At 44.8% G+C, this 16050-nt stretch overlaps 1 protein-coding gene and 1 non-coding gene across 2 annotated transcripts; one reads left to right on the top strand and one right to left on the bottom strand.

The window, feature by feature from the left end:
* Positions 1-2195: 2195 nt before the first annotated feature.
* On the bottom strand, positions 2196-11085 carry LOC106577384 (pyroglutamylated RF-amide peptide receptor-like). Its single transcript, XM_014155348.2, has 6 exons — positions 10445-11085; positions 9290-9448; positions 7366-7427; positions 6792-7027; positions 5388-5485; positions 2196-3110 (listed from the first exon to the last, which is right to left on the bottom strand). Exons 1-6 carry the CDS (start codon positions 10800-10802, stop codon positions 2710-2712), a joined length of 1314 nt encoding a protein of 437 aa, XP_014010823.1. The 5' UTR covers positions 10803-11085; the 3' UTR covers positions 2196-2709.
* trnaa-ugc (transfer RNA alanine (anticodon UGC)) lies at positions 3637-3713 on the top strand. Its single transcript has one exon. It is a non-coding gene; the product is annotated as a tRNA-Ala (tRNA).
* Positions 11086-16050: the final 4965 nt, after the last annotated feature.

Below are 16050 nucleotides of genomic sequence, written 5' to 3'. Positions count from 1 at the left end.
TTTTATTATTCAAACAGTTGAGAGTATTTGTCTCCTAAGCAGACTCTTCAGTATCGTTGTCACTTCAGAGCTGTGTGTGTGTGTGCGTGTGTTATATATATACATATTTCAAAAAATCATTAATAATCGGCCGATTAATCGGTAGCGGCTTTTTTGGTCCACCAATAATCGGTATCGGAGGTGAAAAATCATAATCGGTCGACCTCTACAATGAACCTCTGTGTCCTTTCTATTTCACAGCATTTTGATCTTTCTGAGGTGACCCTGTCTTATTTCATATTCAAAACCTGTCTTCACAATCTGTACTTCTCTGAGATGCCTGCAGTGCTTACCTTCATTTACAAGACAGTAGTTTTGTGAAGGTACAAAATGTGCTTTTATAAGTGATCATGTACGTTAATGGACTAGCTCTCACTACCGTATGTACAGTTGAGCAGTAAGAGGTTTTGCCACCAGGACTTTGGTCTACCGTCTCCTAAACGACAGCTGCCTGCGTGATAGCTGCCTGCCTGCGTGATAGCTGCCTGCCTGCGTGATAGCTGCCTGCCTGCGTGCTAGCTGCCTGCCTGCGTGCTAGCTGCCTGTATACAATATAATATCTTTAACAATGTACCTGATAGGAACAGCACAAAATTGCACGTCATGCAATGCACGGCTCACCATCCAACTCTGCACTCACGCACTGTACAAAATATACAACCCCCCCACCAGACACAGTAAGTTGCTAGCTAGTATTAGCAAGAATTCTCTACAACAAAATGCACAACCAATATTCACCAAAAAACACTGCATCTTATGTGTGATGTTCGAATAACATTTACAAACAAATTGATATAAATTGTACATTTAAATCATCACTTGGGAGTATAAAAATCACTTTTGACATACAGTGCTTTGCAACCAACAACCTACCGCTGGTTTGGTGCTTGTTCACTGGGACGATTCTAACTGAAACATCCTCCCTCGTAAGCAAGCTACGCAAACCAGCCAATAAGATGCCATGTTGAGTAGGTGAAGGCAAGACAAAAATAAAACCAAAACCCCATTGGCTTAACAATAAAGTGGCAAGGAAATCACCAATATAACCCTGTTACACCTGCCTGCCAGCCGCCTGCCAGCCGCCTGCTGTGGTGTTCTCTTCCTGTCAATAATAATAATAATAATAATAATAATACATATATCATTTGCATAGCACATTTCCCATGCTCAATACGCATAAAGTTAAAAAGCAAAACAAAATCACAATCACAATACGTCAACACATTACTTACTAATGTTGAAGATGGACTTTAAGCAGATTAAGCCATTAAACATTTAAAGCTTGAATAGGTGTTGTGTTTTAAAGTGAGGACATTAAAGCTGCCTCCTTGACGAGTACAGGTAGTGTTGCAGAGCTGAGGGGGCCACACGTGAGAAGGCACTGTCACCCTTGCTGGGCATGGTAGTGGCTAGTTTGACCAGGCTGTTTTAGTCTGATTATTGTAGGGTACGTCCTGCGGAATAGTTATTCAGAAGTTGGCATATGTACAGTGCCTTCGAAAGTATTCAGACCCCTTGACTTTTTCCACATATTGTTCCATTACAGCCTTATTCTGGAATGGATTCAATTGCCCCCCCTCATCAGTCTACACACAATACTCCATAACAACAAAGCAAAAATAGGTTTTTGAAATATTTAGACCCTTTACTCAGTACTTTGTTGATGGACCTTTGGCAGCGATTACAGCCTCAAGTCTTCTTGGGTATGATGCTACAAGCTCGGCACACCTGTATTTGGGGAGTTTCTCCCATTCTTTTCTGCAGATCTATTATTTTCCACTGAAAAACATCCCCACAGCATGATGCTGCCACCACCATGCTTCACCGCAGGGATGGTGCCACGTTTCCTCCAGACGTGGCGCTTGGCATTCAGGCCGAAGAGTTCAAAGTGTTCAATCTTGGTTTCATCAGACCAGGATGCCTTTTGGCAAACTCCAAGCGGGCTGTGATGTGCCTTTTACTGAGGTTGGCTTCCGTCTGGCCACTCTACCATAAAGGCCTGATTGGTGGAGTGCTGCAGAGATGGTTGTACTTCTGGAAGGTTCATTAAAGCCTATTTATTTTTGTTACAAGCCGTGTTTCGTTAAAGCCTATTTATTTTTGTTACAAGCCGTGTTTCGTTAAAGCCTGTGTAAAGTTAATTTGTTTCAATGTACCGGTAGGCACCTGCGGCTTATAGACATGTGCGGCTTATTTATGTTCAAAATAATATTTTCTTTTAAATTCAGTGGGTGCGGCTTATATTCAGGTGCGCTTAATAGTCCGGAAATGATGGTAAATGTTCAAATATTAACTTAGGCACTCACTTGATGAAGGCTACAGGACAAAGCAATTGAATGTAACAACCATGTCTGTGTCACTAGCAAACACAGTCATTAATGGTACTTGTAACTCTAAATTTCCCTTGAAAGGCACCCTGGGAAATATGCAAATAAGGTTTTGTACCCTACAGTTTTAAAACAACACCCCAAAAACGTTTTAGTGGTACATTTTTGCCACTTAAAGGAACAGACTGCTTTGTCACTGTGGTGGTAGCCTAAATAGGATAATTTGTACCTTTTCCAAAAGGTACGCTTTTGAACCTGTACTAATTTCTCCCCTAATGTACACTTGGATAAATTAGGTGAAAAGGAGACTGGAGTGCTTCTTTTTTTAAAGTCTGTAACGAGACTATTTCAACAGATCTACGCTGCTCACTGGTAGCTCAGTGTTCACCGTCATCTTCTCTCCTGCTAAAGCTGAGGAGGTCTGAGAGGAGACAGACGGACCGTTCTCCAGCACACCCTGCACCAAGCCTCCATTAGCCCCGCCACCAGTCTCTGAGAAGGCCTCCCTCTTCAGTGGTCTAATAAAGCATACAGTGGGGTTGTTGGGCGTCTCCACAGCGCCGCCCCGGTGGTTGGAGGGTTTCCTGAGGCAGCGGGACAAGGTAGCCACACAGCTCTTCTTGAAGTTCTCGTTCATGAAGGCATAGATGATCGGGTTGTTGAAGGAGTTGGAGAAGCCGATGGCCTGGACGATGGCGATGATCATGTTCACCGTCACCTCATCAGAGTTCTTCTCCAGGTCGTCTAGATGTGAAGAAAGGAAGGTTTATAGGGATTAGTTCAGCTGTATTTAGAGAATATTTGTAGCTAGGTTTCCATCCAATTTGCGACAGATTTTCATTTGAATATTCTAAAATCTCCATATAACAATATTGCATTTTCCCACCAGAGATGTTTCCATGAAACTGATTTTTTCATTATACATTTTTTGGAAATTACAGTACAGTAACAAATATAGGACATCACTACAATATTTTTCTCTTAAGAAACATAAAATAACATTAAATAAAAACAGACTGTTTGCTGATTTAAACGTTTAATTTTAACTAGGCAAGTCAGTTTAGAACATATTCTTATTTACAGTGGACGACGCTGGGCCAATTGTGCGCCGCCCTATGGGACTCTCGAGCACAACCAGATGTGATACAGCTTGGATTCAAACCAGGTACAATAGTGGCACCTCTTACACTGAGATGCAGTGCCTTACACAGAACCCAAACCGGCTGCGCGCGTGTGCTATCGTGCATACATTTATTTTGTCCCCCTACACGGCCTTCCCTGTAGCTCAGTTGGTAGAGCATGGTGTTTGCAACGCCAGGGTTGTGGGTTCGATTCCCACGGGGGCCAGCACAGAAAAAAAATTATGAAATGTATGCATTCACTACTGTAAGTCGCTCTGGATAAGAGCGTCTGCTAAATGACTAAAATGTAAAAAAAAAAAAAAAAAGTAAAATGTACACCAAACGCGATCACGACACGCAGGTTAAAATATCAAAACAAACTCTGAACCGATGACATTAATTTGGGGACAGGTCGAAAAGCATTAAACATGTATGGCAATTTAGCTAGCTAGCTTGCTGTTGCTAGCTAATTTGTCCTGGGATATAAACATTGAGTTGTTATTTTACCTGAAATGCACAAGGTCCTCTACTCCGACAATTAATCCACACATAAAACGGCCAACCGAATCGTTTCTAGTCATCTCTCCTCCTTCAGGGTTTTTCATCTTTGAACTTATATGGTGATCCATCTACACTTTCATAGTATCACCAAGACAACCGGCAAAACAGTTCTTCTTTCAATCACCCACGTGGGTATAACCAATGAGGAGATGGGACGTGGGTACCTGCTTCTATAAACCAATGAGGAGATGGGACGTGGGTACCTGCTTCTATAAACCAATGAGGAGATGGCACGTGGGTACCTGCTTCTATAAACCAATGAGGAGATGGGACGTGGGTACCTGCTTCTATAAACCAATGAGGAGATGGGACGTGAGTACCTGCTTCTATAAACCAATGAGGAGATGGGACGTGGGTACCTGCTTCTATAAACCAATGAGGAGATGGGAGAGGCAGGCCTTGCAGCGCGATCTATTTTGCGACGCTCGCGCACGCGACGCGTCCGGTCTGGTCAGCATGTTACACCGCTGCGCCACTCGAGAGCCCCGACAAGAGGCTGTGCGTGAAGTAGTGCATATAAACGCCACTTTTACTGTTACATTTTCATGTACCGAATGGAAAAATACAAGTTAAATAGGTTTCCATCACATTTCCAGCTCTACTGATACTTGTATCACAAAAACTGTTGCATTATATAGCAGATGTGCCCGCTCTGGTCTGGGCACATGCGCGCTAGCCAACAGCTCGCAGATACAGAGCGGGTAGGCTACCGACATTATCAGATTATTATGAATAAGAGCAAAATTATGTGCATTTGTCAAACGGCAGCCAAGCATCGATCATCATGTCACCTGAATAAGACCCTCGACATTTATTGGAAAGGAGCATCAAGCTCATTGCACATTCACCACCCTGTGAATAAACTGCATGTTTTCCCGAGTCGTAGTGAGAGGACCACACAACATATCGTCACTCCAAGTTTACTTTGATATGATGGTTATTAAATCAATATTTGCGCATCAATGCATTTCCACCGCCATTTCTCGCATAATTGATTTTACCTACACAAAAAGATCCCACCATTTCGAACGAACAAAAACGTTTGCCAACACAGTCTTGTACGGACATTTCATGTTTTCATCAGACTGGTCGTGACTTTTTTTTCATGCATCAGGTAATTCATCCGCATGGAACGGTTTAATGGAAACGTGTTTAGTGAGAGTAAAATAAACATGCTGAACAGTCAGATTTACACCTGCCTCTGAGTTACAGTTAAACCTGAATGTAAAGGTTAACCTATGTGACGGTGATTGTTTACGCTATATGTACTACACCCTATTTCAGCTTGTTAGATCTAGCCCTACTGTCGTTATTGTAGTATGATAGATCATATACTTACTGTACTCAAACAGCATGTGAACGGTATGAAACGGAGCCCAACAGATTGTGAACAGCAGAACGATGGTAATCATCATTTTTACAGCTCGCTTCTTCTTCCTGTGAAAATCAATAAAGCATTCTAACCTTCTCATGCTGATTCCCTTTCTTTTATTCGTCCCATACTGAGAGACATGCAGGTGTCATCATGCACAATGCATTTCAACACAATAAAACAGGTATTGTATAAAAGCTCTGTGTGCCTGAATGGTCTAGCGTTAGTGCTGCCAACTCAGACTGCTGTTCAATACCCACGTGCTTTCAACTTTTCATATCCCGTTCATCTCAATCAATCAATATCATGCATTTTATAAAGCCCTTTTTACATCAGCAGTTGTCACAAAGTGCTTTACAGATAACCAGCCAAAAAACCCAAAGAGCAAGCAATGCAGAGGCAAAAGCACAGCGTCTAGGAAAAACACCCTAGAAGGCAGGAACCTAGGAAGAAACCTAGAGAGGAACCAGGCTCTGAGGGGTGGCCAGTCCTCTCCTGGCTGTACTGGGTAGAGAGGAACCAGGCTCTGAGGATGGTGGCCAGTCCTCTCCTGGCTCATCTCTCCCCTCTCTCATTCTAGAGAGGAACCAGGCTCTGAGGGGTGGCCAGTCCTCTCCTGGCTGTACTGGGTAGAGAGGAACCAGGCTCTGAGGATGGTGGCCAGTCCTCTCCTGGCTCATCTCTCCCCTCTCTCATTCTAGAGAGGAACCAGGCTCTGAGGATTGTGGCCAGTCCTCTCCTGGCTGTACTGGGTAGAGAGGAACCAGGCTCTGAGGATGGTGGCCAGTCCTCTCCTGGCTCATCTCTCCCCTCTCTCATTCTAGAGAGGAACCAGGCTCCGAGGATGGTGGCCAGTCCTCTCCTGGCTCATCTCTCCCCTCTCTCATTCTAGAGAGGAACCAGGCTCCGAGGATGGTGGCCAGTCCTCTCCTGGCTCATCTCTCCCCTCTCTCATTCTAGAGAGGAACCAGGCTCTGAGGATGGTGGCCAGTCCTCTCCTGGCTGTACCTGGTAGAGAGGAACCAGGCTCTGAGGGGTGGCCAGTCCTCTCCTGGCTGTACCTGGTAGAGAGGAACCAGGCTCTGAGGGGTGGCCAGTCCTCTCCTGGCTGTACCTGGTAGAGAGGAACCAGGCTCTGAGGGGTGGCCAGTCCTCTCCTGGCTGTACTGGGTAGAGAGGAACCAGGCTCTGAGGGGTGACCAGTCCTCTCCTGGCTCATCTCTCCCCTCTCTCATTCTAGAGATGAACCAGGCTCTGAGGATGGTGGCCAGCCCTCTCCTGGCTCATCTCTTCCCTCTCTCATTCTTCCCTATATCTATCACAATAAAAACAATGAAAGATGTCTGTATATATGTACAGTACATACAGTACCTGGATATTTTGTTGACCTCTCTGTGGTTCATGGTGTTCAGGACAGAGGAGTCCCCCACCCTCTTCCTAATCCACAGCTCTATCCCTATCCGTGTGTAGAGAAACAACATGGCTGCCATGGGCATCAGGAACAGAGCTACCATGATGAAAGTGGTGTACACTTGTCTGTGGGTCAGGGAACGCCAACGCTCCTGACAACACACGTGGTGGTGGTCGTACAGGAAGTCATACTTCACCTGGGAATGGAGGGGGAAACACATCAATGAAGCATTCAATCACAGCTTTGGGTGTTCTGGAGTGATTCTGAAAGCAACCGATTAGGTTAAGTTAGGTAAGGTCAGGTAAGGTCAGGTCTGGTGAAGTCAGGTCAGTTTTGGTTAGATTAGGTCAGGTTTGGTTAAGTTAGGGGTTAAGTTAGGTCAGGTCAGGTTAGGTCAGGTTAAGTTAGGGCTTAAGTTAGGTCAGGTCAGGTTAGGTTAGATCAGGTCAGATTCTTAGGTGCCAGGATGTTTACTGTAAGCGTTTGGATTTGATCTGAAGCTACAGTAGCTGTGATGTGAGGGGCTTGACATACCTCTAGTTGCTGTACGAACAGCATTGGGGATCCCACAACCACTGATGTACTCCATACAAGTCCTACACAACGAAGACATGTCTCAATACAATGACTTCTTCACAATACCACAAGTAATACATCATATACTGTAGACATATGAAGAGTTTCTTTCCAAAACACTGTATCCACCAATTTTTCACATTTGTACATTTACATTTACGTCATTTAGCAGACGCTCTTATCCAGAGCAACTTACAAATTGGTGCATTCACCTTATGATATCCAGTGGAACAACCACTTTACAATAGTACATCTATGTTTTTATTATATATATATATATATATATATATATATATATATATATATATATATATATATATATATATATAATCTTTATTTATTTTAATTTTTTGGGGGGGTAGAAGGATTACTTTATCCTATCCTAGGTATTCCTTAAAGAGGTGTGGTTTCAGGTGTCTCCGGAAGGTGGTGATTGACTCCGCTGTCCTGGCGTCGTGAGGGAGCTTGTTCCACCATTGGGGTGCCAGAGCAGCGAACAGTTTTGACTGGGCTGAGCGGGAACTGTGCTTCCGCAGAGGTAGGGAGGCCAGCAGGCCAGAGGTGGATGAACGCAGTGCCCTTGCTTGGGTGTAGGGACTGATCAGAGCCTGAAGGTACGGAGGTGCCGTTCCCCTCACAGCTCTGTAGGCAAGCACCATGGTCTTGTAGCGGATGCGCGCTTCAACTGGAAGCCAGTGGAGTGAGCGGAGGAGCGGGGTGACGTGAGAGAACTTGGGAAGGCTGAACACCAGACGGGCTGCGGCGTTCTGGATGAGTTGTAGGGGTTTAATGGCACAGGTACCTTCATGTGTACCTTCGATTGGGTAGCTGGAATGGAATGTTGTTATCCTGTATATCTATTGGGTAGCTGGAATGGAATGTTCCTATCTTGTGTATCTATTGGTTAGCAGGAATGGAATGTTCTTATCCTGTGTATCTATTGGGTAGCTGGAATAGAATGTTCCTATCCTGTATATCTATTGGGTAGCTGGAATAGAATGTTCCTATCCTGTATATCTATTGGGTAGCTGGAATAGAATGTTCCTTTTCTGTATGTTTAACATATGAATGAATTCAACACATAAGTCTAGCATCATGCTATAGTGATTGGTAAGAGTTAGGTCTCGTACCAAATGGCACCCTATCTCCTATATTCACTGAACAAAAATACAAACAAAGATCCCAGAAATGTTCCATACACACAAAAAGCGAATTTCTCTCAAATTGTGTATACATTTGTTTACATCCCTGTTAGTTAGCATTTCTCCTTTGCCAAGATAATCCATCCACCTGACAGGTGTGGCATATCAAGAAGCTGATTAAACAGCTTGATCATTACACAGGTGCACCTTGTGCTGAGGACAATAAAAGGCCACACTAAAATGTGGAGTTTTGTCACACAACACAATGCCACAGATGTATCAAGTTGAGGAGCGTGCCATTGGCATGCTGACTGCAGAAATGTACACCAAAGCTGTTGCCAGAGAATTTTATGTTAATTTTACTACCATAAGCCACCTAAGCCATTTTTTTTTTCTATTTTTGTTGTCAGTGCCTCAGAGCTTAATGTGTTTAAATAAAGATTTTCCTTCTCTTTTTGTTGTCAGTGCCTCAGAGCTTTATGCATTTTTTTCCACTTATCTACACACCATACTCCACTTTCTTTTTATATTATGAAAGAAATTCAACCATAACTGAAGAACTCTCATAGGTTACTATCCTCTCACAATGTCTGTACCTAGCGACCTTTTAGTCCTCTCCTCTCTCATTTCTCTTCCTCCCCACTCTCTCATCTCTCTTCCTCCCCACCCTCCCTTCTCTACTCTCACTGCCGTACACCATTAACACAAAAGCAGAAAGTGTTTATTTTTTAAAAGCATACCTAGCATCTTGTATGCTCTTTTCGGAGTGTACTGCCTCCTCATTTTCAAAGGGTAGACAATTCCCTGGTACCTCTCCACGGCGATGCAGGTCATTGTGAGAATCCCTGTCACTATGGCCATAGTCTGAACAAAAGGAATCGTCTTGCAGATGAGAACGCCTAGGAAGAGAAGGGGTTAGAAGTGTCACTCAAAAACACACTGTACACGGAACAAGCAGAAGTTTCGCCATACGTTCTCTCATTGGCTGCGTTTACACAGACCTATTCCGATCTTTTTTTCTCACTAATTGGTCTTTTGACCAATCAAATCAGCTCTTTTGTTAAGAATTGTGCAACATATCATAATTGAGCTGCCTGTGTACTGCAGCCGGTATGGCCCTTGTTATATAACTGCATGGGGAAATTCGTGTGTAGGTAACCTTCACTCCTAAATCCCCTGGCTTCGATGTGGAGTCCCCCAGAAGGCTGCTCCTCACCCATTCAAACAAAATAGGCTATTTTGTGACAATTCACAGTATAACCTATATCACAAAACGAATGTGATATTGCTTGCTCTAAATCTTGTGTGAAATATTGAAAAAGGTGAAAGAACTCTCAAGCCACCTATAAACCCTAACGTCCGGCAAACCAGAACATCGATTAAAAACTATTTACTTAGACTACAACTATGGAAATAAAATACTCTGTAAGCCACTGCTCTATAGTCTATTACTTCCCATGTTGGTTGGTTTTTAACGGCAACATTTTGACTGATGGGTTGAGTGACCCACATCCATCAGTTTCATTAAACTGTAGAAGGCACCAGAAGCCAATAATACACTGAGATTCTCTGCAAACACAACCCGTTCATAAATCAATGAGTGTCAAGGCTCCGATTATAATATTCTTAAACTACTGCCAAGTTTAATGCGCATCCATATTATTTTAGGATGAAGAAGAAAAAAAACAACGATTCCAAATAGGCTTCTAAAGTCTATTCAAACTATCAATGACAGTAGGCACCCCACTGGGCGCATAAAGTCAATTCAATGTCTAATTCCACTTTAGTTCAATGTAATTTCATTGAAATTACGTGTAAACAATGTTAATTCAACCAGTAGACATGCAGTGCAGAGCAGACAGGTGTTGATGGAAACATGGAACAGAGGAACTCACCTCCAAGCCATTCCGAGGAGATGTTCTGCAACAAGGTGAACGGGATACAGAAGAATGTGATCAGAAGATCGCTCACCGCCAGAGAACAGATGAAGATATTAGTGGAGGTCTGTATTGCTCTTTTACGCACCACTATGTAGACAACCAAACTGTTCCCAACCAGAGCCAGGACGAAAATGATAGCATACATAATGACGAAAGTAGTCTTAGCGCCCAACGGGAGCTCAGGGACGTAGACAAGCGGCTGTATGTTGTAAGACTCGATGAACTCTTGTCGCGTTAAGTTGTAATGTTGTAGCATCTCTTGCAGAACCTCGGGTGTTATTTTCGTGGACCCCATTTCTGTTTCCGTTGTCATTTTCTAGGAGTTTATGTAAATTCCAATAGTACAGCCACTACAGACAGATATATTTTCCCGCCTGAAAATTGTGTTTTATTCACGTGTGGCTGATTAGGCGATTCCAAGCTGTGCGCACTGGTGCGCTCCTCCAAAAAACATATTTCCACTGTGCTGCGGCTAGATAGTGCATTTCTCCCGTGGCAAGAGGAAAGAGGAAAGTGTCTGAGTGACACTTCTATCCTATACCGCGCGTTGTTAGTCTGCTGTTATTGCTGTGGGCTAATAACCTCAGTCCGTCAAGGGGTGGAACACCCAATTAACTGTCATTCCGGTCCTCAAAAGACAGAACGAACGCACACACACACACACACACACACACACACACACACACACACAGCTTTATGGAAACAGATTAATATTTTTGGTTGTGTGCTTTTGTGCTTTTCATCATAGCCTATACAAGATTGAGGTCTCATGAAAAGGTCATTCCTGGTTTTGAGCCGTGTGTTCAATTTCCTGAACTCATACAGAGGAGAAGTCAATCAACTTGTCTATCATTGCATCTACTCGAGTTAGTTACATAGTCATTTGTTTTTGTGCACAGTGCTCTTCAGAGATGTGCTGTTCGACAACAACACACTTCCTTTGCAAACAGATGTCTGTGATTCAATTATACAGTCCTATCTCAGAACTGTAATGGGGATTCTGACAAGGGTCCCGTCTTTCAATCAAATGTTTTGTGTATATATAGTACTTTTCAAGTACAGCCTGCATGAACATTATACTTGGACTCAACATATATATGGATTTATGTATTGGGTGCAAGTTACCCATTGTTTATTAAGGATGGTTTTCTATATTGTGTTGAGTCTCCTAGCAACATGGGAAACATTGGACCCTAAGTGAGAGGCTGTGTTGAGAGCTGAGTCTCCTAGCAACATGGGAAACATTGGACCCTAAGTGAGAGGCTGTGTTAGAGAAAAAATTGGACTAAGTGAGAGGCGGTGAAGATGTGTCTCCTAGCAATATAGGAAACATTGGACCCTAAGTGAGAGGCTGTGTTGAGAGATGTGTCTCCTAGCAATATGGGAATATTGGACCCTAAGTGAGAGGCTGTGTTGAGAGATGTGTCTCCTAGCAATATGGGAAACATTGGACCCTAAGTGAGAGGCTGTGTTGAGAGATGTGTCTCCTAGCAACATGGGAAACATTGGACCCTAAGTGAGAGGCTGTGTTGAGAGCTGAGTCCCCTAGCAACATGGGAAGCATTGGACCCTAAGTGAGAGGCTGTGTTGAGAGATGTGTCTCCTAGCAACATGGGAATCATTGGACCCTAAGTGAGAGACTGTAGACTGTGGGGAAGCTGAAAATTGTGGGGAGGCTGTAGACTGTGGGGAGGCTGTAGACTGTGGGGAGGCTGTAGATTTCTATTTTTTATTTTTTTATTTCACCTTTATTTAACCAGGTAGGCAAGTTGAGAACAAGTTCTCATTTACAATTGCGACCTGGCCAAGATAAAGCAAAGCAGTTTGACACATACAACAACACAGAGTTACACATGGAGTAAAACAAACATACAGTCAATAATACAGTACAAAAATAAGTCTATATACAATGTGAGCAAATGAGGTGAGATAAGGGAGGTAAAGACAAAAAAAAAGCCATGGTGGCAAAGTAAATACAATATAGCAAGTAAAACACTGGAATGGTAGATTTGTAGTGGAAGAAAGTGCAAAGTAGAAATAGAAATAATGGGGTGCAAAGGAGCAAAATAAATAAATACAGTAGGGGAAGAGGTAGTTGTTTGGGCCAAATTATAGATGGGCTATGTACAGGTGCAGTGATCTGTGCGCTGCTCTGACAGCTGGTGCTTAAAGCTAGTGAGGGAGATAAGTGTTTCCAGTTTCAGAGATTTTTGTAGTTTGTTCCAGTCATTGGCAGCAGAGAACTGGAAGGAGAGACGGCCAAAGGAGGAATTGGCTTTAGGGGTGACTAGAGAGATATTCCTGCTGGAGCGCGTGCTACAGGTGGGTGTGGCTATGGTGACCAGTGAGCTGAGATAAGGGGGGACACTCTGGACGAGGCAGTGTCGCTGGACACTCTGGACGGGGCACTGTCGCCGGACACTCTGGACGGGGCACTGTCGCCGGACACTCTGAAAGGGGCACTGTTGCCAGACACTCTGAACGAGGACTGCGCACTGAAAGCCTGGTGCGTGGTGCTGGCTTTGGAAGTGCCAGACTGGAAACACACACCTCAGGGCTAGTGCGAGGAGCAGGAGTAGGACAAGCTGGACTGGGCTGACGCACTGGAGGCCTGGTGCGTGGGGCTGGTAGTGGAGGTACCAGACTGGAGACACGCACCCCAAGGCTAGTGCGAGGAGCGGGAACAGGACGTGCTGAACTGGGCTGACGCACTGGAGGCCTGGTGCGTGGTGCTGGCTTTGGAGGCGCCAGACTGGATACACGCACCTCAGGGCTAGTGCGAGGAGCAGGAACAGGATGAGTTGGACTGGGCTGACAAACTGGAGGCCTGGTGCATGGTGCTGGTAGTGGAGGTACCAGACTGGAGACACGCACCCCAAGGCTAGTGCGAGGAGCGGGAACAGGACATCCTGGACTGGGCTGACGCACTGAAGGCCTGGTGCGTGGTGCTGGCTTTGGAGACGCCAGACTGGATACACGCACCTCAGGGCTAGTGCGAGGAGCGGGAACAGGATACACTGGGCCGTGAAGGCGCACTGGCGGTCTCGAGCGCAGTACTGGCACCACCCTTACTGGCTGGATCACCCCATAGCACGGGGCCTGACCAGTAACATGGTGCCTCCGGTAAGCAAGGGGAGTTGGCTTGGGGCTTAACCTTGGCCCAGCCAAACTACCCGTGTGCCCCCCCCAAAACATTTCTTGGGACTGCCTCTCAGGCTTCCATGCCAGTCGTGTTCCAATATAACAGTCCCGGTCCTCTCCAGCCTTCTTCCATGGTCCCTCTCTGGCTAAAATCTCCTCCCAAGTCCACGACTCAAAATAACTCCTTTCTAGCTCCTTACCCCGCTGCTTGGTCCGTTGGTGGTGGGAAGTTCTGTAACGGCCGTCGTATGAAGTAGACCAAGGCGCAGCGGGTTGAGTGCACATTTTAACGTTTTATTTTAATAAACTTGAACACTTAACAAAAATAACGACAGCTAAACAGTTTTGCAGGCTAACCCTAGCAGTGCAAAAACAACTTCCCAAGGGGACAGGTGAAAACAGGGCTACCTAAGTATGACTCCCAATCAGCAACAACGATGTACAGCTGTTCCTGATTGAGAGCCATACCAGGCCAACACAAAGAAATACACAACATAGACAGAGCATAGAAATACAAAACATAGAACATAACCAAAAACCCCGGAATACTCTAAACAAACACCCCTCTACATAAACACATATCCCAACAAACCCTGAACCACATAAAACAAACACCCCCCCCTGCCACGTCCTGACCAAACTACAATAACAAATAACCCCTTACTGGTCAGGACATGACACTTACAGTCTAACCAGACACCTAGGTATTTGTAGTTGTCCACATATTCTAAGTAAGAACCGTCCAGAGTAGTGATGCTGGACGGGCGGGCAGGTGCGGGCAGCGATCTGTTGAAGAGCATGCATTTAGTTTTACTTGTATTTAAGAGCAGTTGGAGGCCACGGAAGGAGAGTTGTATGGCATTGAAGCTTGTCTGGAGGGTTGTTAACACAGTGTCCAAAGAAGGGCCAGAAGTATACAGAATGGTGTCGTCTGCGTAGAGGTGGATCAGAGACTCACCAGCAGCAAGAGAGACATCATTGATGTATACAGAGAAAAGAGTTGGCCCAAGAATTGAACCCTGTGGCACCCCCATAGAGACTACCAGAGGCCCGGACAACAGGCCATCCGATTTGACACATTGAACTCTATCAGAGAAGTAGTTGGTGAACCAGGCGAGGCAATCATTTGAGAAACCAAGGCTATTGAGTTTGCCGATGAGGATGTGGTGATTGACAGAGTCGATAGCCTTGGCCAGGTCAATGAATACGGCAGCACAGTATTGTTTCTTATCAATGGCGGTTATGATATCGTTTAGGACCTTGAGAGTGGCTGAGGTGCACCCATTACCAGCTCTGAAACCAGATTGCATAGCGGAGAAGGTGCGGTGCGATTCGAAATGGTCGGTAATCTGTTTGTTGACTTGGCTTTCGAAGACCTTAGAAAGGCAGGGTAGGATAGATATAGGTCTGTAACAGTTTGGGTCAAGAGTGTCCCCTCCTTTGAAGAGGGGGATGACAGCAGCTGCTTTCCAATATTTTGGAATCTCAAACGACACGAAAGAGAGGTTGAACAGGTTAGTAATAGGGGATGCAACAATTTCGGCAGATAATTTTAGAAAGAAAGGGTCCAGATTGTCTAGCCCGTCTGATTTGTAGGGGTTCAGATTTTGCAGCTCTTTCAGAACATCAGCTGACTGGATTTGGGAGAAGGAGAAATGGGGAAGGCTTGGGCGAGTAGCTGTGGGGGGTGCAGTGCTGTTGACCGCAGTTGAGGTAGCCAGGTGGAAAGCATGGCCAGCCGTAGAAAAATGCTTATTGAAATTCTCAATTATAGTGAATTTATCGGAGGTGACAGAGTTTCCTATTCTCAGTGCAGTGGGCAGCTGTGAGGAGGTGTTCTTATTCTCCATGGACTTTACAGTGTCCCAGAACATTTTTGAGTTTGTGTTGCAGGAAGCAAATTTCTGCTTGAAAAAGCTAGCCTTGGCTTTCCTAACTGCCTGTGTATATTGGTTCAGACACGGCTAGGACATCCGGGTTGGCAGAGTGTGCTAAAGCAGTGAATAAAACAAACTTAGGGAGAAGGCTTCTAATGTTAACATGCATGAAACCAAGGCTATTACGGTTACAGAAGTCATCAAAAGAGAGCGCCTGGGGAATAGGAGGGGAGCTAGGCACTGCAGGGCCTGGATTCACCTCTACATCACCAGAGGAACAGAGGAGGAGTAGGATAAGGGTACGGCTATAAACTATGAGAATTGGTCGTCTATGACGTCCAGAATAGAGCGTAAAAGGAGCAGGTTTCTGGGGACGATAAAATAGCTTCAAGGTATAATGTACAGACACAGTTATGGTAGGATGTGAATACAGTGGAGGTAAACCTAGGCATTGAGTGATGATGAGAGAGATATTGTCTCTAGAAACATCATTGAAACCAGAAGATGTCATAGCATGTGTGGGTGGTGGAACTGAAAGGTTGG

The sequence above is a fragment of the Salmo salar genome, chromosome ssa18 (genome assembly GCF_905237065.1).
Source record: "Salmo salar chromosome ssa18, Ssal_v3.1, whole genome shotgun sequence".
NCBI lineage: Eukaryota > Metazoa > Chordata > Actinopteri > Salmoniformes > Salmonidae > Salmo > Salmo salar.
This window is presented reverse-complemented; position numbering and strand designations above follow the sequence as displayed.

What these genes read in the sequence shown, in the direction of transcription:
- LOC106577384 (XM_014155348.2), bottom strand. Translation starts at nt 10,802, where the DNA reads ATGACAACGGAAACAGAAATGGGGTCCACGAAAATAACACCCGAGGTT. An exon ending in TGTTCGTACAGCAACTAGAG is followed by an intron (nt 7,028 to 7,365) that starts GTATGTCAAGCC and finishes CTCCATTCCCAG; the next exon opens with GTGAAGTATGACTTCCTGTA. An exon ending in GAGGTCAACAAAATATCCAG is followed by an intron (nt 5,486 to 6,791) that starts GTACTGTATGTA and finishes TGATTTTCACAG; the next exon opens with GAAGAAGAAGCGAGCTGTAA.